This window comes from Microtus ochrogaster, chromosome 10 (assembly GCF_000317375.1).
Source record: "Microtus ochrogaster isolate Prairie Vole_2 chromosome 10, MicOch1.0, whole genome shotgun sequence".
Lineage (NCBI taxonomy): Eukaryota > Metazoa > Chordata > Mammalia > Rodentia > Cricetidae > Microtus > Microtus ochrogaster.
This window is the reverse complement of record NC_022016.1, coordinates 68,353,876-68,375,859: the sequence shown is the minus strand read 5'-3', so window position 1 is coordinate 68,375,859 and position 21,984 is coordinate 68,353,876. Positions and strand designations below refer to the sequence as shown.

The window sequence follows — 21,984 nt, the reverse complement described above, 5'->3', positions numbered from 1 at the left end:
AACTTCTGATTCTCCTGCCTCAGCCTCCAGAGTGCCAGGATTGTAGGTATGTGCCACCATGCCTGGGCTTGCCCGATTTTTAGAACAAGGAGCCTGAGGTTCCTAGGGACAGTGAGAGAGCTTGGACTAAAGTCCAAGCTTCTCTATCCTAGCTTTTGTGAGCTGTTCTGAGAACAAGATCTGCTTTCATAACTTCTGAATGTCTCTAAAAGCTGACTTCAGAATGCGCGTTGGAAGTCAGCGTGCTAGAAACTGGGCTTGCTTTAGCAGGGAAGCCCTCTGAATTACTAAACTATGGCTTTCAGCTTGCAGGACTTATGCCTTCAAAAGCACATCCACAGAGCTACCAGGTCAGCATTCCTGGCAGGGCTGGGGGTGTATAGGAGAGGGAGTCTCAAGAAAATGGCAGGCAGCACGACTATAAAAAAAAATATAAGAAACCAAGTTACGGGTTTTTAAGAAGCACAGAGGAAGACTTGAGCACAGTAATTGCTTACAGGCTACTTGTGAGTCACCTGAAGATGCCTGAACTAAGAGTTACAGTTTAAGGAGATTAGTATGAACCAGTTAAATCCTCAGAATTGTCCTCCAAGGCACATGACCCATTAACGTCCACGAAGTCAGAGTCTTTGCATAGAAATAATCTCCCTGAACTGACCCTTGATCCCTGCTGTTCACAGCCTGCTTACCAGCTAACCTCAACAGAATGTGTGCCCCAGTCCAGGCGGGAACCAGGCTATATTTGATCAACTACTCTACACTGGGGTTCCCAACTACTGCTTGGCTAGAAGCAGACATTAATACATACTAAATGAAGCATTACTTCGTTATTTACTCATTTTTTCCTGGCTAATTTGATTCAATACAAAAATTTAAGAGTTTGCAAGGATATATGTAGTAATGTGAACGCTGTGTGGAGAAAAACATTTCAAATTCTCATGTGATAATAATAGCTATTGTACTAATAGCCATATAATTTTTTAACACTTATAACTGAGGGAGCCAACTACAAAAGATCAAATTCTAATGAAATGGTAGATATGGTCAGCTCTATCTGCAGGGTCCACACTTTTGGGGTCTGCTGTGCGATTAACGTTCTCATACACTGTAAAGATTTGTCACTCATATTAGTTCCATGAAACACTGATTGGCCAGTAGGAAGTATAGGCAGGGAGACCAGACTAAGAGAATTCTGGGAAGAGGAAAGGCAGAGAGATGCAGTCACCAACCAGACGCAGAGGAAGCAAGATAAAAATGTCTCACTGAGAAAAGGTACCAAGCCACGTGGCTAAACATAGACAAGAATTATGGGTTAATTTAAGTTGTAAGAGCTAGTTAATAATAAGCCTGAACTAATATGCCCAATAGTTTATTATTAATATAAGCTTCTGAGTGTTTCTTTAGGACTGAATGACTGCAGGACCAGGTAGGACAGAAACTTCAGCCTACAGGGGTCAACAAACGAGAATAGAATATATTGGGAAAACTGGCATCTGTATTGAACATGTGTGGAATTTTTTTTCTCGTTGCTATTCCCTAAGCAGTGTTGTACTGTGGCTTGTTAATAACTTAGACATCTCTAAAGTCTTTAAAGTCTACAGGAGATGTGCAGGGATCACCTACAAATGCCCATGTTTGGATTGTAGGTTCTGCCATCTCCTGCACAGATCCAGGATGGATAAGTCTCAACTCACTGAATGAGGTGCATAGGTTTATGAACATGTTGGTGTGCTGAAGGAAAAATCATGGCGTGACACAGTCTTTGCCCACACGCCCATTCAGTGTTGTGGATTTTGGGAAGCAGCAATGTAATGCCTTCACTTCAACAACTGATGACCAAGACACCAAATCAAAATTACATAAATTCACCATGGTCCTAAAATAATGAGTCTTAACTCACATCAGATAGAAGACAAATTTGGAGGTGGGTATAACTAAAGATAAGCTTTAAAAAGATAGTTCTCACATGTTATCTCCTTAATAACAATTTATTATGTCAGGATGAGAGACCTCATACAAAGAATCTTGAGTGTTTGAAGCAGACACCAACTGCCTTGTAAATGTCTCAAAACTAACTGATTGCATTTGTGTTTGTGTTCATTTGAATACCTACTCATTACAATTAGTTCTGATAGCTCAATGAATTACTACAGACTGTTTGAAACAAACACCTTAAAGTCCTAATTCTATTTATAACTCCTCTGATATATTTATGACATACTCACAGCCGAGGAAGAAACTAGAGATGGGAAGAGAGAGACTGACTGGTCAAAAAGTGGAAACTAGAATTCACAAATTATAAAAAATATTTGCCGCTTGATGTTTTAAAAACATATTCATCTACAAAATGTTTGTACAGTGTTACTATATCTGTGATAATATTTTAAAAACATAAATGTCCTAGCAATTCCGAAGCACAAACACATCACAAAAAAGTTAGACTTATGTTTTAATATAAGAAATGAAGCGTCGTTACCTACTGACCTGGGGCTTTTCCAACAGCCACATGGATTAAAACTTCCCAGATACCCACGCTGACTCAGCACCATCCTTAGTCTATGATCCCTGAGATTTCTCAACAGGTGCTTGAGAAATGGAGATGATCATCAACTTACACGTGAGTTATATCCCAATCAATCCAGCATGAGAGGGAGATACAATATCAAAAGTAGTCTTAGTATCTAAATATGCTCAGAATATTTTTTGTTTTTAGCATACAATTGGGCCAAACTACTGACACAAAGCGGCAGTGTGTGAGAGCGTGGACGCACAGGTCCACACCTGTGCACACATAGCTGGGCAAGAGTGTTTTGTCAACATGATGGGATGTGACACAGAAAACACCACGATGGAGTTTTTGAGCAAGCCAGAACACTGTGGGTCCATACTGGCTTCCCTTATCACTTATAGTGAGGCTCACAGCTGCTGCCCAGCACGGCTAGAAGGTATCCTTCCAAACATCAGCGAATGCAGGGAGCTACACCGTTAAAAGACGTATGGTTCCCACTGAATGCTCGCCACTTTGCACCACCCTGATGTTAACTCATCCAAGCTGACTGGGAACTCACAATCCTCCTGACACATCTAACCCACTGCTAGAATGGGTTAGTGGTGTGTGGCACTACCAGAGCTAGCATTCATAGATATAAAGAATAAAATCCAGGGGGTGGAGAATCCAGGACAACTAAGATGCTAGTCAAAAATGATCCAAAGTACTGAGGCAGTGGTGGCTCATACCTTTAATCCCAGCACTCAGGAGGCAGAGGCTGGCAGTTCTCTGTGAGTGTGTGGCCAGCCTGGTCTACAGAATGAGTTCCAGGACAGCCAGGACTATCACACAGAGAAACCCTGTCTTGAAAAACCAAAAAACCAAAAAACCAAAAAAAAAAAAAAAAAGGAAAAAAACTTTCCCTTATTTTATTGCCCTCCCCAAGGCTGACAATAGCTATTACAGTGGCCACTTGCATCCCCGCTTTTTGCCCAAATGAATGGATTATGCAGCAATCTTAAAATATAGATTGAATCTATCCAGTTCTAAGAGATCCACTCCAAGATAGGATCTGGTTGGTGCATCTTTTTGTTTGTTTGTTTATTTTGTGTGTGTGTGTGTGTGTGTGTGTGTGTTTTCTAGACAGGGTTTTTCTGCGTAATAGTCATAGCTGTCTTGGCATCTGCTTTGTAGACCAGGCTGGCCCCAAATTCACAGAGATCCGCCTGCCTCTGCCTCCCAAGTGCTGAGATCAAAGGCGTGAGCCACCACCACCTAGCTATTTTTTTGGTTTTTGAGACAGTTTCACTATGTAGCCCTGGCTTGCTTGGAACTCATTTTGTAGACCAGGCTAGCCTTGAACTCAGAGATCCTCCTGCCTCTGGCACCTGAGTGCTGGGGTTAAAAGCATTTACCACCATGACCAGCATAACTGGGATATGTTTATGGAAATAGAACTCCTAATGTCCAAAGAGAGTGTGTTTAGCAGGATTTCGCTGGGGTATCTTTCAGTGAGCAGGGAAGACGGGCCTTCTGCAGGAGGGTGTAACCTCTGGAGGCCTGTAATTACTGGATTCATTTTATTACAGCCTGAGCTTACATTAACAACCAGAGGTTGGGGAAGTCAAAATAGAAAGGCAAGATGAACCAGTCAGGCAAAATGACTCTAAAGCACAAGTCAGTTCAACAATCTTGTGCTTCAAACCTTCAAGGCTCCCCATACCAGCCAGGATAAAGTTCAGACAAGGACCTCCATAGAGATGCAGCTGGCTTCCATTGGCTCCCATTCCCATCCTGGTTTGCTGCCTTCCCCCAGTCCTCCCTCTGGAGATCCCTAGGCCCTCGCTCCCTTCACACAACTGCCCAGATTCTCCAGCCACTCTTCATCAACACCCCAAGGACTGTCTGTGAAGGCTGTCTTAACCGGCTCTATCTGCACACAAAGTGGTCAGTCCTGGTCTCTCATCTTTCTTTAGCTCTGCATGTTTAAATGTTGACTTTTCCCCTCTAAGGTCTACAGGCCCCTCCAAGGCAGGGCCTCTGTTCTGGCTGCTTCCTAGAATCCTTAAAAGTGTGCTGCTACATGCCCAGGGCTGAACCGCAGACCATAACAGACTGGCTGACTCATACAACCTAGAGACCTGCACAGGCTCTGGTAGCCTCTAATCCTACACAACGCTGCTGTCTTGATCAGATAAGAACTGCAAACTTCACAGCTCTCTGACGAAGACTGTATATGTATCCCAATTATCACTCTTTCTTTTTAATCCTGGATGTCATGATGTTTTCTAAATAATGAAAGGAAGTTTCCTGGGGAGGACAACATTACTCGGAAACACCCACCTCTAGCAGCAGAACGGGCACACATGGGAAGAATAAAAAGCACATCTGAGTGAACATACAAACACTCTACAGAAAAAATCACCAGGCTCCTGGAGCTGGCAAGGTGGCTCCGTGGGGAAAGGCACTTGCCAGCAAGCCTGACAACCTGGGTTCAGTACCTGGACCCACATGGTGAAAGGAGAGAAGCGTCTGACCGCCACACTCACGCCATGGCACAGAAATGCCCGCCTTTACACTAAATAAATGCAAACAAAAGTGTAAATGGTAACAGAAAAGTTTATATTATAATAATAAAAATAAAATTTTATTTTTAATTATAAAATGAAATCAGGTTTACTTTTAATTGTAAAAATAAAATAAAAAATTATATACGTATCTGTATTTATATCTATATTTGTATCTGTAACTATGTATATTTGTATTTATAAAAATTAAATTAGATCAAATGCTTGATGTTCACACAGAGATTCTATGGTAAACTGTCAAAGCCTCAGTAAAAAGTGAAAACTGTCCTCCTCTATAAAGAACACATGTGGCCGGGCGATGGTGGCGCACGCCTTTAATCCCAGCACTCGGGAGGCAGAGGCAGGTGGATCTCTCTGAGTTCGAGACCAGCCTGGTCTATAGAGCTAGTTCCAGGACAGGCTCCAAAGCCACAGAGAAACCCTGTCTCGAAAAAGCAAAAAAAAAAAAGAAAAGAAAAAAAAAGAACACATGTAATTCCAGCACTGGGAGGCTGAGGCAGGAGGATTCCCTAGCCTAGGCCAGCCTGAGCTATATAGTGAGAGCCTCCCTCAAAAAAAAAAAAAACCAAAAACACATTTCAATATGCATAAGCCAAAAACTACAGGTAGGTGGACAGGTGGGTGGAAGTAGGCCTGAGTCACTATGGCAGGATGCTATTACCGCAGTCAGGGTCGGTCCTGGAAGGTTTTCATTTTAATAAGAAAAAGAATTACACAGGGAATGAGAGTTTGCCTTTTTAATTCCAGCCTAAGAACCAAGTGGCCACATTTGTATTATGTTTCCTGGAAGCCGCAGGGATTGTTTACATTGGAAGAGAGAAACAAGTGGCCTGCCATGGATTTGCTCCAATCTTAAGAGCTGGTCACCTTCCCACACACCTTCCCCGTTCTCACAGGCAGCATCAGTAAACAAGGCCAAGAACTAAACACTAACACAAGGCTTGCCTGTGAGAAGTCAAAAGAGAAACAGCAGAAGAGTTCCTGGCGCACAATCTGTGTTCAGTACGCACTCCACAGATCAATCAATACCTAATGAGTTCTAACCTTGTGAGAAAAGAGTTCAAACGTACAGAAATTTCTCCCGCTCTTAAATATAGCCAGCTCTCGCCACCACGAAGAAGCCAAACATCAAATCCCACTAATACTCGGAAATTCGTATCCTGGGCACTGTTCTGGATCATGGAGATATTTGAGGTATTTTCAATCTTTTTGTAGCAAGATCTCAACCATTTCCCAGTAAGTCTAGAAGGGTTAATGAAACCGACATAAACACAATGGGGAAAGCTAATTTGGACTAGTAACTACTAGAGAGATACAAAGTCTACCATTCAAAGGCCCTGGGCAGTTCTTGCAGTCCAGACCTCATTTCTGGGATCCTCAAGATAGGTCACAGACCACCCTAAGACTCCCCAGATCAGTGAGTCTGGGCTCTATCCTGTGGGTGACTGCTTTCCAGCAATTCCCCCTTGTCATTCTATAACTGTTTACCAGGCTTATCTAACTTCAATATGAGCGATAGGTGTGCAAATAAAAATGCCACTTCTGTTTTTAGTTTATTTATTTACTGATGTATTATTAATTATTATTACTATTAATCAATATTTTGGAGATATGGTCTATGCTGGCCTACAACTCACCATGTAGATAAGGATGACTTAGAACTCTTGATCCATCTCTCCTCTTCCTGAGTGCTGGGATTTCAGGCCTGGGCTACTATACACTGTTTTCATGGTCATCTGCATTTACACTTAACTCCAGAAAGGTCAAAGGCCTATAATAGGTGTTTACAATCAGCAGACAGGTTCATCTTGCCTAAGACTCATGAAAGGCCACCACTTCTTCCTATCAAGGGAGGAACAATGAGATCAACTCTGAATAGCCAAGACTGTCTCACTCCAAAAATTCCTCGGACTTCGCAGGGTTTTTTCTTTCTTTCTTTCTTTCTTTCTTTCTTTCTTTCTTTCTTTCTTTCTTTCTTTCTTTCTTTCCTTTCTTCCTTTCATTCTTTTTTTTCTGATAGTTTCTGGGAAGGGAACAGAACAGTCCAAAGACTGCACACCTCCACTTCCTGCAGCAGCAGCAGCCACGGGCCTCTCACCCAAAGAAACTGCTGGATTGACCCAATCCAGCATATCCTCTGTCAAGCTGCACCTTAGACAGAAGACAGCAAAAGCAAACAGCACAGGAGGCCAGCAGTGTCCTGCAGAGGCACCAAGTGGGCCATCAGCCCACGGTGCTCTGATGAGTTAGTGAGGACTAAGGATAGACAAGATCCCATAGGCCTTTCTATGCTTTTGATATTCAGAGATCAGGGAGTGGGGAGAAGCGAAATATTTAAAACACACAATCCCACCTCTAGCAGGCACACAAGTATCCTGAGACACTTGATAAACAGCTCACATTTATAAGAGACAACAATGCTTATTTCTCAGTCATTCAGCCAGCCTGGTCTACAGAGCTAGTTCCAGGACAGGCACCAAAGATACAGAGAAACCCTGTCTCGAAAAACCAAAAAAAAAAAAAGTCTCAGTCATTCAGTCAGTAACTGCCGAGGTGTGATGATTTCTCAGTGATGTTTTAAACTCAACATAGTGATGTGGAACTATAAAGACTATTTAAACTAATTATATCAGGAATGGAGTTGGAGCAGACTGATGAATCAGTGTCTTTGTGGGTCGTCACTTCTGGCCATTCTTGGGAGGGAGGGAAGGAGGAAGAGAGGGAAGGGGAGGGGAAAATAAAGAAGATGTTGGCCAGCATAGAGTCTGCCTGCGTTGCTTCCTAGGATGGGTCTTATCAGTTCCACCACAGCTGAAGAGATTCCAAATTGCTTCCTGACACACTTGGATTTTCTCCTCTTAGGAATTCCTCCCTTCCCACCTTGACTGGCAGGCCTCTTCCACACCGCAGCAATGCGGGACAGCTAATTATCTCCTGATCCACCTTGCTCTGCCGCACTTGGCGACTTTTATCTGCACAGGACAGCTGCACCCTGCGCGTTTGAAGTGGCACGTCAGTCTCTGCTAATGCAACAAGACTTACATCCCTAATGAGGCCTCCGCACTTTGAAGGAACAACTCAAAGCCTAATTAAAAATTCACATTCCTTCTCACCGGCTTGCTGATTTTTTTTTTTTAAAACTGTCCTTCCACCAGAGCCTCTAAGTATCTTTTAAATATTCCATGCAAAATAATATAACTTATAATTCTAAAAATCCAAAGGAAGTCAAGAAAATAGGGGCCATAGTCTTGGGCTCTGTGTGTCTTCTAAACATGGTTCTGATTGGAAGAGAATGAAAACACCACTGTAGATAAGAATGCAGAGCATGGGCTTCTACTGTGCATGCAACCCAGGGCAATGGGGACCACAGCCACTCTGCAGTTGGAGCCACGAGGGATTTGGAGGCAGGAGCTTTCAGACTGTAATGAACTCAGTTGGCTGCAGAAAGTTTAAGGAGTAATCCATCTTTGAACTCAGAAAAAGAAAGCAGGGTTAAAAAAGATGTTCCAATAATAAATGTCATTTAGGCTGTGTCACCACCGAGTCAAACTCCTCCCCAGAAGCACTGCAAGGTCCACTAAAGACAAGCGGAAGGACTTCATATTCCCGATAACTAGGGGAAAGATCTAAGTAAGTCCTTTAGTTCATTTCCTTCTGTGGCTCTTACATAAACAAACACTAAGGGACCAAAGTTGTTCTTCCCTTAACCCTTTTTTAATGCTTTGCCTTTTGTTGTTGCATTTATGTTTTGTTGGTTTATTTATATATGTCTTTACTTTTGCGGTGCTGGGAATTGAACTAAGGACCTCGTGAATGCCAGACAATGGCCCTACAGCTGAGCCCTATTTCCAGTCCTACTTTCTCCTTTGAATAAAGGGTTAATTTAGTAGCAACGGTGATCAGCAAGTAATCAATTACATTTGCTCCTTGAAAACAGTAGCTATCATTCTGTAAATCTCAGCACCTCTGAACTTCCTTTAGTGGCTCATTGACTTCTAAGCACTAAGTGACAACTTAAAATTATCTAATCAGCACCAAGCTAAACCATCACCTTCATGATCTCAACCATAAAGGAGTTCAACAGTTTCTAAAGGAGGAATATTTGGGGTTGAGTCAAACTTCCTTTCCCCATTCAAGGCAAGGGGAAATGGGACTTCCATAGTATTGGGCCATGAGAATGATCAGAAGCTACAACATATCCCTAGCAGAATCTCCAGTGAGCTAGCCTCTCATTGGTCTGTAGCTTCCAGGTAACAAGTCACTTACAAATAAGAGCAATTTATTTGACTGTCTCAGCCTTGGTACCCAATGATCAGACAGTGTGTGCAACAGAACATTATGGAGGGTAAGGCTATTGCATTTGGCTCTGTACTGTTCTGGAAAGAAGCAGGCTGGCTCTCCTTGAGCTGAACCTGGGGATATGGGAAACAGAATTGGAGCAGGCCCTGGCAGGTGGTGTTGGCCACCACAGTTTGAGTCTTAAACCTCTTCATTGAGTTTCCTATGTTCTAGGCTTGCTCCAGATTCTGGATTCCTTTCCCCAGAGCACACCATCTCCAACCCAAGGGGTTCAGGCACATGAAGCAACTGGTTCTGAACTAGACAGTAAGATGCTGCCAGCTATGTTGAAAGAGCAGGAGGCTCTACTTGGAAAGACGAGCCATTAGGAGATATACGGTGCTAGCCATATTCTTTAGACCATCATCTATCCCGGCATGAAGATCTACCCGAGGCGACACAACTGCAAAGGCAATAGGTTCCCTTCTCACTCAGGCTAGTACGAGTAAGGGATGCTGGCACCTGTCAAAAACAAAGTCTTGACTGCTAAAAAGATCTAGGGGGTTCCACAACCAGATCTCTCCCTCCTTGCCCAACCTATCCCATGTCCTTTCTTCCCTTCTCACTAAACTTCAAATCCCAATGCCATCTTTCCATTCTTCAACAGGAGCTTTCTGGGAAGGCCACTCTTGGACTTCCCCACTTCCATTAATCCCAGGCTAGACCCTTTCCCCATCAGACACATAAACACCCCTGACACCCTTTCTTCAAGCATCCAGAAGGCATCTTAGAATTGGGTCACTTTGTAAATTAACTGATATCTCAAGCCTAACAGAGCGGCTGGCACAAAAGAGACACTGAATAAGTATCTGAAGTCATCTCTCAAGGCAACGTACTTTAGCACACGTCATCAGAAACTTCTGCTCTGGGACTGCACAGAAGTTCTCTTCCAGCAAGGATAAGAACACAGGCTGCTCTTACAGATACTGCAAGTTCAGTTCCCAGAACCCAGGCCACAACTCTAACTCCAGCTTCAAGGGCTCCAATGGCCTCTTCCGGCTTCCAATGGTACCCACATGCAAATATGACACAAACATAAATGAATATTTAAAAAAAAAGGAAGAAGGAAAGAAATCATCTTCCCGTACCCTGCACACAGAACTGCCTTTATCGTCCAGAACCCGCTGATAATTCTATCCCAGACACTAACCAGTGAGTGGCCTCTGGCTCAATCTTGCCTGCAATGAGTTTGTCTTGGCCCTGTTTTACTATTACAATTCATCTGAACCAATTGCCATCACTTTAAGAAGCAAGGCTTTTCCACATCTCCTGAAAAACAAAGCGAAGATAATGGCACCAGCCTGGACAGTGTCCCCACATTGCCTCTGGGCAACCAGAGTGGGCACAGAGTAGCTCCACCCTCCTGCAGCCCTGGCAATTCCTCCCAAGTGCAGTGCCCCACTCCCTCCTACTGACCTATACCCAGCCCATTTCCTTCCTTCTGCCCAGCTGACCTTGGGAAACATGAGATGTGGCAACCCTGAAAGGGCCGTAAATCACAATCAGGGCAATTCTTTCCATTCTGTCTGGACAGCCTAAGATGGTGTAGCCTTCCTAAGGACAGGGGAACTCACGATGGAAGATGCTAGACACGCCCCTTACTCCTGCATCTTGCAGCCCCCAATTGTTCAACGAGGCATGCAGTCACAGACTACTCAGAACACACAGGTGAATGGAGAAGCTCTTCCTCTTTGGTCCTCAAAGGTCTCCCACTTAACAATTTGTTCTTATCCCCCAATCACTCGGGCACAGAACTGGGCAGATGTGGTTCGCACTTGTGCCTACACTAAATCCCAACCACAAGAAAACAAGAACCATCACAGCCTCGTGGGAAAATACGCAGGAAAACAAGGGACAGAAAATGTTACTAGGGGGAGACCTAGAGGTTTTCTATCCTCAGGGCTGGTCGCTGGGCAAAAGGACTAACTATTTAAACTCCTACAAAACAGGAAGTCCAAAGAAAGAAAGCACTTCCAAACACTCACGACGATAATAAATTAAATTGTAATGCGATTTGAAATGCTACAAAGAAAACGGCAGCATGTGGAGTTGGTTTCCTATCACCTGGTGGAAAGGAAGAGCAGGTGGAGGCAGCAGCAGACCCAGCCTGGTCACCCACTAGTGATCAGCAGCTGTTTCAGTTGGAGAGAGATGTGTGTACTCTAACACTATTTCCTTTGGTTTTGTACATGAAAAAAAAAAAAAAGACAACTATTCAACAAGTTTAAGAGTAAGTAAGTACAAATTGCACACTTAGTACTTTCTTCAGACACCCCAGAGGGCGGTTTGCCGGCACAAGCTTGAGGTCTGTACATGATCCCCAAGAAACTCCGGAACAGAAGCATGGCCGCTTTAAAAACCTGGTATCCGAGGGTGAGATGGGCATTTGGCTCTGGCAGGAGCTACATGCTTCTACATTCTGTTTTCTAACCTCACACTGGGCAGACCACACCCATTTCTACATATTTATATTTCTGCTTATTAAATGCTCTTCTGCAGGGCCTTGGGCTAGTCTGGTTTTGGTTTCGTTGGAGTTTTTGTGTGTTTTTTTCTTCCTCCTGTGAACCACATGAATGAGAAGACGGGTTTAATAACGTTTGGGAAGAAGTTACCCACCTAATAACTGGCTGAGTCAAAACTGCTGTCACCGGTGCCCCCATGATACTCTGAGGTTCAGCAGATTCTTACAGAGTCCAGAAAGAGCCACAGTGAGTTTCACTCCACCTCCCAGCAAAAGGCGAGTTTCAGAAGGCTCTCACCTAACCTGCCCATTTAGGCTAAGGAGTCAACTTGGCAAGCAGCAACCAGAAATAGCACCGACGTGTTATGAAGTGTGAAACCATGGCCTTCCCCTTCCCAAGCCCAAGTACAACTCAAACAGGGCTGGCAGGGAAACTAATGAGCGCAAGGCATGAAGCCAGCCAAGGCAGGCTTTAGTGCGGAGGAAGTCCAGCCAGCACTAAGACAACAGCAGTCAGCAAAAGTCATTCAATCTGTTTTTCCTTGGGTCCATTCTTAAGTTCAACTCGGAGTCACCTATAATGGCTCTGCTTCCTTCTACTCCAAGTATTCAATTCCAGGAGGAAGAAATAACAATTTTCCCACTAAGATTTTATAACAACATACAAACTAATCCACACTATTTGCAAACATTGTTTTTCCTCTAAAACAGTCCATAGTGCATCAATATATATTTAAATCAATCAAAACCAGGTTATGCTTTGGATGGTACACAATTCAGAGGAAAATATAAGCCTCACCTAAGTCTGACTGAATCAGCTGACGGTTGCAGTCCAGCCCCTGAAACATCTATGACCAACCAGTCACCACAGATACGTGAGGGTAGCCCAAGAGATGAGATACCACACAGGATCTATATGGGGAGATGGAGTCAAAGCCAGCCTTCTGGGAAAAGCTCGAGCTACATCAGCCTCCTCATCCGATGCCAGCAAAGAGATGAGCAGTGCCTGAGGATGGCTGATCTGCTCACAGCTGAGGCTGCTGCTTCCGCTTTCAGGGCCAGACTCTGTATATGAACATTCCACTAAAGAGGCCCAAGCAGCTAACTTCCTAGATCACCACAGAATAGAGGGCTATTCTGTGGCCCTGTGATACCCTGTTCCCCACCCCTGTCTCTCTGCTACAGTGCTCACCAGTACCTTCTGACCCCTCTAGGCCTTGTCACTCATCCTGTGTATCATTCTGCTTCCTTTCGGGTCTATTTCCACCACTCAGAGACAAAGGGGTAGGAGTGGGGACCAGGCCTTGGCCACCTTTTCGCACCAACAGAGTCTACCTTAAGCCCTCTCTGAGAAGAAGCCCTCTACTCCAAATGTGTTAGAGATGTACCAAAACGAGCAATGGTTTGTGTGGCTCCGACACTGTCTTGTTGCACAGGAAGGCTATTTACAGCATTGCTGTCTTCAACAGACACCTCTGCCTACCCAGGCCCTTCTATGCCTGAAGTCACCTCATCCTGGCGGCTGCTCTAACTGAGATGAAGCTCCACCTTGCACTCTTTCTGAAAGGAATCCCCTCCTCTTTTCTCTCCCTAGGCCCCATACAGCAGCTGTCTGACCAACCTGCTGCTGTGTCTGCCAAGTTCACAGCAAGCGCGCCCAGCATAGCAGAGCTCACACCAAGGCGGGCACACTGGCACCAAGCCAGACCCTTGCTGTTCGGAAGCCTCAATTGTCACATAATGTTAAGTGGGCTTATAAAATGCCTGGTGAAATAGCTCCCAGGGTAGATAAGCCTTCTAACAAGCAGGCATTGGGGAATTAAGCATTTTACCTGTGCAATCCTACCTCTTCTTCAAGGCCAGTGGTTCTCAACTTTCCTAATGCTGCAACCCTTTAATACAGTTCCTCATGTTGTAGTGACCTCAACCATAAAACTATTTTCATTGCTACTTCATAACTATAATTTTGCTACTTATGAATCATAATGTAAATATATGTGTTTCCGGATGGTGTTTAGCGAACCCCTGTGAAGGGGTCATTTGGAAACCCCACCAAAGGGTCGCGACCCACAGGTTGAGAACCCGTGTTTAAGGCAAACCCCTTAAAAGGCAATGTAGGGGGGCTGGAGAGATGGCTCAGTGGTTAAGAGCACTGACTGTGCTCTTCCAGAGGACCTGGGTTCAATTCCCAGCACCCACATGGCAGCTCACAATTGTCTGAAGATCCAGTTGCAGGGGATCTGACACCTTCACACCAATGCACATAAAATAAAGTTAAATAAACCATAAAAAATATTTTTTTAAAAAAAAGGCAATGTAGGAATATCTTCTTGTAATTCCCCAAACACCTAGCACCGAGCTAAAAACAACAACATCATGAACATTTCTCAGCCACCACTTCATAGTGGCATGTGTTATATATACACAGTGATAGCCTTCCTGTGTTGGGAAGTCACACAGCACATCTTAAAAGAATTGCCACCAACCACTGGACAAATGAAATCACCCAGCTAGCAAGAGATTTCTCTGGAATCCAGATCTCAGGGACACCCCTGGGGCTCTTTCCACATCCACCCAAAGCTTGTTGCATAAAAGAGTAAGCAGAAACACATCTCCCTGACACCATCCCTTTCTGCTCCCCACACCCCAGCATCATGGCTTCAGGTCACCAGACTCCTGAGGAGACAATGATTAGGTTTCTGACTTTCACTCATGATCTATGACGTCTGCCACCAGGGAGGCAGTCTTCAGTGGCAGCTTTCCCAGGAAAACTGATTAGTGCAAACCTCATTGCTTAAAAATGGGGGTCGTTATTTTTAAAAAGAACAACAAAAATATCAAAACAAAAACATGAGCAGGCAACCTCAGTTGGAAAACTTTTCCAAGACAATTTGTAAGACAGATTGCCTTTCAGTCTTCTCGAGGAGCAAGCACAAGAACGGTGTCACAGGAAGGCTGCTTTGCCTTTGCGAGTTTCCTCGCTCAGTCTCTGGTGAGCAGTGTTTGCAGCTACTGGGAGCTCCAGCAAAGCAACGGGCCTCACTGGGAAGCTACTCTACCGTTTCTCCAAATGAAGAGCTGCTTTTGGAAAATTTCCGCAGCAAAACGACTTAAAAGGCCTGGAAACTGGCTTTAAAAATTAACAGGTCTACTGATCGTTTCTCATAAAATGCCAAGGTTAAATAAAACAAGTCAATCCCTTCACTGGGGGCGGGGTTGGGGGGCAGACACTCTCTTCCTGCAAAGGGGCAAAGTCTTGATGTCTGTCTCAACCGTGTGTGTGTGTGTGTGTGTGTGTGTGTGTGTGTGTGCGTGTGCATGTGCGTGTGTGTGGAAGTCATCCAGCTCCACTTAATAGCCACATGGGCTATTTGTCCCTGAAGCATCAAATCCACATTCCAGAACAGAGGGCACATCATCTTCATTTTGGGCAAAGGGCCCACATTCATTTCAGACTCACTGAACAAACCCCAAAGTTCACATGCTCTATGCTAAAAGCCAGAAGTCTAACAGGCACTGGATTTGTTATGCACAAGTAGTTCTCCCAAAGCTGGCAAATCTAGCTCCTTTGCAATAAGGAGACTCTCCCTGCAATTTCCCAGATAGGAGCAAGTGGCAGCTCCACGCTCCAGAAGAGGAATTTAAATACAGTAAGCACCACCCTTTCAAAAAAGGAGAGAAGCCACTTTGCATTTTGCCAGACAAAACCCTGTCCACAGGAGGTCCCTTTCCACAGTGAGGTTGCAGAGGTGTTAGAGAGACCCCAGTTGGGAGGAGATAAAGGGCCATTTGGGCACACACACCCCCTACGTAGACACGAGGTTTTTTCCTAAGTGTCTCCCTACCTGAATGAGAACGTCTCAGGATCAGATTTCACCTTTTGTCAAGGACTAGGGTGAGAAACAGTAAAAACTGCTGCCAGAATCTTAGAAACAGCAAGCCTTCAGCTTACAGGAAGGGGAGGGGGTGCCATCCCTCATCCTGCCCTAGAGGTGGGGTGAAGGTGGCAAAGGCCGCCTAATCCTGAAAGCAAAATTTCAAATTGCCACACATGAAATCCCTTTTGCTAAAAGAGGATCCTCTGTGGGAAAACACAATTCTGTGTCTAAATTAACACATTCACCAATGCAAAGCAAAACTAGAAGTCTTTCCTTGCCTCCAAAAGCCCTTCTGGTCAGGAACCAGAAAATGCACATGGAAGAAATTAAAACTGAACCTAAATGTAAAAAAGGTGACAGGAAGTAACCAGAGATGCACTTTCAAAGAGTAGCTTTTATGGTGGAAATAAAGAAAATCCCACTCCGTTGAACGTCAGGCCCGGGTTTCTGCAAGTAAGTGAAAATTTACCTCCCAGCAATTATCACACCACCTTAGAAAAGCCAGCGTGGAGAAGAGCTGTGGAACTTGCTTTAAGCAAACTGCAACCTTTTAGGGGGCCAGGGAGGGAGGAGGTTTTAAAAAGAAAGCCGTCAGAAACCTGAATCCCAAAGAGACGCAAAAACACCTCGCCCGTGGGAGGTGGAATGGTCAGCCTAGGTTAGAAATCAGAAACCTATTGAGACCACATTCCTGAAAACTTCGGTCTTTCGAAGACCAATCCCGACACCATTACTGTAGAAATGCAGAGTCTACAGAACTAGTCTGTTTCGCTGGTTTCGTACTCGGAATGTCATCTCATCATTTCTTAAAGGAGTGGGCCTTCTCCGCCAAGATGAGAATAACGGCGCGATAGGATCTCCAGGTGGTTGCTGTTTAGCAATTTTTACAACTGTGGGTTATTAGTAGCATTGTCAGAAATCCTTATCAGCCGAAGGCAATTAATCTACAACCCTGGAAAGGCCGAACCGGTAAACACGCTGGGAAAAATGGAAGCCCTTCACCTTGTCCTTCCCCCTCCCAGCAAAGGCACACACAAACCAAAAATTACACAGCAGACAGCACGCGACCGAGGGCCGCAAGAACGGAAAGCAACAAAAAGAGTCCCCACAGGGACTGGAGCTGGGGATCTTCCAGGCCAGCCCCTCCCCTCCCCCAAAGCGGCGGGGTAGGGAGTGCAAACCCCGGCTGCTAGGCAGCCCGGACCCTGGCCGTCCTGCGGATCGGCGGACGCTCAGCCTTCCCTCCCTCGCCAACTCGTGCGCCAGGGACCTCTAGGACGCTGGAAGGTTTCAAGGGTGGCGGAGTGGTGGGGCCTTGGAGAATGCCCGGAGTCTGGCGGGACGCTCTGCCCTGGGATGGGGACACAAAGAGGGAAAAGGAGTTTGCGTGGAGTGCCGGGTGAAAACAAATCTGCGAAGGGAGAGAGTGCAAACTGGGGAAGGAGCTGCGGGTAGAGCGGAGAATCCCTTGCCTACATACTGGGGCCAGGGCTACGGAGTGGGGGCTGTGCTAGGCAAAGTGGGTGAGCTCTGCAGAGGAGGGCAGCGGCAGATGAGTACACGGGACAGAGAGGATTCGATGTGAAGGAGTGCAAGAGACGAAGGGTCCCGCAGCCTGCAAGAGAACTCATTGCAGCCCAGAGGCTCTGTGCAGCCGGAGAGCGCTGCAAGTGGGGCGGCGCAAGAGGGTCCCTTACCTGCATGGTGACCACCCCCAGCTCCTCGGCCGCCAGCCTCCGCATCTGACTCGCCAACACTTGTGCTTCGTCCAGGATGGAGAAATCGGCGTCGGCCACGGCTCCCAGGATCCAGCATGCCACTACGCAGAGCAGCCAGACGGGTGGCCGCGGGGCCCCAGGCCAGTCAGGGCAGCGGGGACAGCGGCGGACCAGAGCGGTCGGCCTCACGGTCTCTTCTTCCTTGGGCTCGCGGGCCATGCCGCCTCCGGCCACTCCCCGCCGACCGGCTCCAGGCGCTGGCCGTGGGAGGCGCAGCCCGCCAAACTTTCCGGTCTCCTGCGCTCCCGGCTCCGCGGCGCGGCGGCGGTGGCTGGCAAACTTAGGGGGCGCCCGGCTGCAGCGCGGGCGCGCGGGCGGCCACCATCGCCCGGCGGCGGCGGCTCCGAGACCGCGTCGCCCACAGGCCGGGCCGGCTGGGAGCACAGGCTGAGCAGCGCCGCCTTCGCTTCCCCGAGTCTCGGCGCAGCCCGGAGACGGCGGCGGCGCCACCAGTGCTTGCGCGAAGGCGCGGCTGGGGCGGACTCCGGGCGAGGCAGGAGAGGGAGGTTTAAAAGATCCAAGTGAGAGAAGAGAAAGGAAAGAAAGCAGCGGGGGGAAAGGGAGGTGTCTGGTGCCACCACGCTGCGCTCCGACTCCGTACACTTCCCGGCTCCGCTGCTGCCGCGGCTGCGGTGATTTATGGAAAGAGGAGGGAGGCGGGGAAAGTCCCGCGCCCGCCCCTCCTCTCCCTCGCTTGCACGGGGCGACGCCCTGGGACGCTGGGGGCCCGAAACGCTGGGGACCTGGCTTCCACAGGACCCGCCTGACCTGGGAAGGAGACTACTGGGACCTTCTCATGGCTGGTCAGGCATTCTTTTGCCATTCTCCCCACCTCGGCCCACTCAGGCGATCTCGGGTCTCACGCGTTACAGGTTCCACCCACCCACCACCCAAAGTCCCTTTTAAGTTCGAGAACTCTGACTTTCCGCCTGACAGAGATCTGGGAAGGAGGCAACTGCCTTTTGAGCCTAACTCTCTCTCCTCGGTGTTATTAGTAACAATAGCTCGACCTCGTGGGCTCAGCGGACTTGGTTTGTAACCAGCTATTGTGTGCCCAGCACGGTACTCTGGGGTCTACCTTCAGTCTGTGTGACTCATTATCCTTTAATCTCAGGACATCCGTAGGAGGTAGTATCTTAATACCGAATTTTAGGTAACAAACACTGAGGCTTAGGGAATTGCAACAAATAGCTGAAGGTCACCCAGAGATGAGCGACGACCCAGAGTTTAAGGGCAAGTATTACTTTCAGGCCTTTGCTCTGACCTCCCACAGGGTTCTGTCTGTCTCTCTTCCGCAATCCCTCTGACTCCATTACAAGCGAAAATAAAAACGAAAAGAAAGCCGAAGCAGAGTCCTTAGCACTCACCTGCCTTCCTAAATATGGCTAGGCATGGCTAACTTTCCTGTTGCTCCTGCCTCCTGAATGCGGCTCTCTGAGAACCATCGTATGGAAACAAGTGGGTGGCATTGTGTGTGCTGGAGGGCTGATCCAAGTGTCTGTATGTAAAGCATCCATTGTCTTTTTCACAGACTGAATTTGCTCCTAGGGTTCTAGAAATTAGAGCCATGGGTAGGCAGATATGGTGGTTTAAATGAGAATGCCCCCCCATGCTCCTATGTTTGAATACTTGGTTCCCAATTCTATCAACTATTTGGAAACAATTAGAAGGTGTAGCCTTGTTGGAGGAGGTGAAGCCGTTCCCAGTTCTCCCTCTCTCTCTCTCTCTCTCTCTCTCTCTCTCTCTCTCTCTCTCTCTCTCTCTCTCTGCCTCAAGCTTGTGTCTCAAGATGTGAGCTCTTGCCTACTGATCCAGCGCCAGGCTCTCCACCACTACTCTAACTCTCTGGAACTATGAGCCCCCAATTAAATGTTTTCTTTTCTAAGTTGTCTTGGTCATGGTGTCTTATCTCAGCAATGGAAAAGTAACAGACAGCCGGTTATGGGACTTGCCTAGGACTAACTACCAGAGGCAATGCAGGAAAAAGAGATCATATTTAGTGTTTGTTTTACTTGATGGTAACATCTTCCAGCTTCTCTTTGGTATAAGAACTCAGTATTAAGAACTGACCTTCTGGGCTAAAGAGAGAACTCAGTAAGTTGCCTCCTAAGTGCAAGCATGAGGACCCCAGTTTAGATGTCCAGCACCCAAGCAAAAACCAGGCATTGTGGTGCTTCACTGTAACAAGGTGTAGGGTGAGGGGATGGCAGAGACAGGTGGACCCAGCACAGCCAATCATCTCTGGGCCCAGGGAGAGACCCTGTTACAAAAAATTAAGTGGAGAGTTGATGTGGGATTCCCCTCTGTATGCTGTGAATATTATTGGTTAATAGAAACTATCTTAGGCCTGTGATACGGTAGAATTGAGCTTGGCAGGGAAAATGCTGGGAGAAAGAAGGCAGAGTCAAGGAGAAGCCATGGAGCCACCACCAGAGACAGACATGTTGACACTTTGCTGGTAAGCCACGGCCACGTGGCAATACGCAGATTAATGGAGATGGGTTAAATCAAGATATGAATTAGCCAGAAATACACCTAAGCTATTGACCAAACAATATTGCAAATAATATGGTTTCTGTGTGATTATTTCAGGAAACAAACAAGTGGCCTCCTACAACATAGAGATATTGAGGACAGCACCCAAGGGCAGCCTCTAGTGTCCTCTGCCCCTTTTACCACCTCCCTCGAGCACAAGATTACATATGTGGGTGACTTCTCTTAGAAGCACCCCTGGACCCATCTTACCTCACTGGGATCAGTTCTCTAACTCCAAATCCCCCAATTTGTATGGTTTCTGTCATTTTAGCATATGCTTTCATTATGTGGCCATCATGATAGTCCCTCCCAGTCTTGGCAAGACCATCACTTACTGTGATATTTATGATGTTTGTTTTACTAGGGTGGGCTTCTTGAGTGCAGGATCCTGTCCCCTCTATACCAGATGGTATAGGCACATAGTATGTTCTGGGACCTGGGGTCAAGGGGCTGTGTGTTTTAAGCTGCTGTTGAGTCCTGGGATATGCATATTAAACTCTCATCCCTGCAAGTCTTAGGTACCAGCGCTAGCTACATGGAAGTTACAGAGAGCATGACTTTTGTTCTCTGAAGTTCTAACATTTAGCTCAGTAGGTTTGCAAGATGCAGGAAAGAATGTGAGACTGTTCTTATCTAACCAGCAGGAGAAACCCAATAGTTATTTGCTCAAGGTAAAAAAAAAAAAAAAAAAAAAAAGTTTTAAATGGAAGTGTCAGGTGCACCCTAAGTCTCAGGTCTTCAAATATCAAATCTGTTTCTAAACTTGTAATTTGATGGCAGAGAGAACATGCGTGTATACACATTGTCTTCATTGCATGTTTAGTGCTGCAATGAACTCCACAACCCGAAGCAATCTGAAGAGGAAAGGATTTATGTGGCTTCCATATCCAAAGTCACAGTCCATTGTGGTAAGCCAAGGCAGGAATCGGGAGGCAGGAACCAAAGCAGAAGCCATAAAGGCTAGCTGCTTACTTGTTTGTTCCCCATGGTATCCTCAGTTTGCTTTTTTTAGGGGAGGGAGTTTTGAGACAGGGTTTCTCTGTGTAGCTTTGGCTGTCCTATAATTCACTGTAGATCAGGTTAGCCTCAGAGTCACAGAGATTACAGGCCTCAGCCTCCCAAATGCTGGGATTAAAGGTGTGTGCCACCACTGCTCAGCTTAGTTTGCTTTTCTTTAATGTGTTTATTTATTTGTTTTTGTTTATTATGTGCATTGGTATTTTGCCGTGGGTGTCCAAACCCCTGGAACTGGAGTTACAGACAGTTGTGAGCTGCCACATGAGTGTTGGGAATTGAACCTGAATCTTCTGGAAGAGCAGCCAGTGCCCTTAACCACTGAGCCAGCCCTTAGTTTGTTTTGAATATACCGTAGGGCCACCTTCCCAGGGGTAGCCCCGCTCCTTCCTTATCAATCAATCATTAATCAAAGAAACACCTCCATAGACTTGTCTGCAGGCCAGTCTAATGAAGGCATTTTTCTTTGAAAATTCTTTTCCAATTAAGATTTCCTCTTCCCAGGTACATTTAGGTTTGTGACACATTGACAACAGACAAATCGAAAACAAACCAGTACACATACATATTGATCAAAGTGTATCACTTGATAAGCAACTGCTCCTCGATGTGTTCAGTCTTTATTAGAGAAGTCATTTATGTATTGACCCCACATCAGCCTTAAGAATCATTTTCTGACAAGGCAACAGATTAGAACAAGATGGGCAGGTGACATCAAGGTCAATAACATCTGTAGCAAAATGTTTGTTGGAACAAATCTTTATTCTCAAACATTTTGTTATGGTATGCCAGGAGGGGAGCCAGGTGTGGTGGCATGTCATATACCTTTACTTCTCCTACTCCAGGGACAGATAGCAGTGATCTGCATAGCAAGACCTTGCATCAAAACTACTACAACCGCAGC

General features: G+C 46.1%; 1 protein-coding gene across 1 annotated transcript in view; it reads right to left on the bottom strand.

The window, feature by feature from the left end:
- Cachd1 (cache domain containing 1) overlaps positions 1 to 19,044 on the bottom strand; it is a 230,692-nt gene extending 211,648 nt beyond the window's left edge. The window contains exon 1 of the mRNA XM_005353462.2: positions 17,451 to 19,044. Within this exon, the coding sequence (XP_005353519.1) occupies positions 17,451 to 17,690 (240 nt within the window). The 5' untranslated portion in view covers positions 17,691 to 19,044. The remainder of the gene's footprint in view (positions 1 to 17,450) is intronic.
- Positions 19,045 to 21,984: the final 2,940 nt, after the last annotated feature.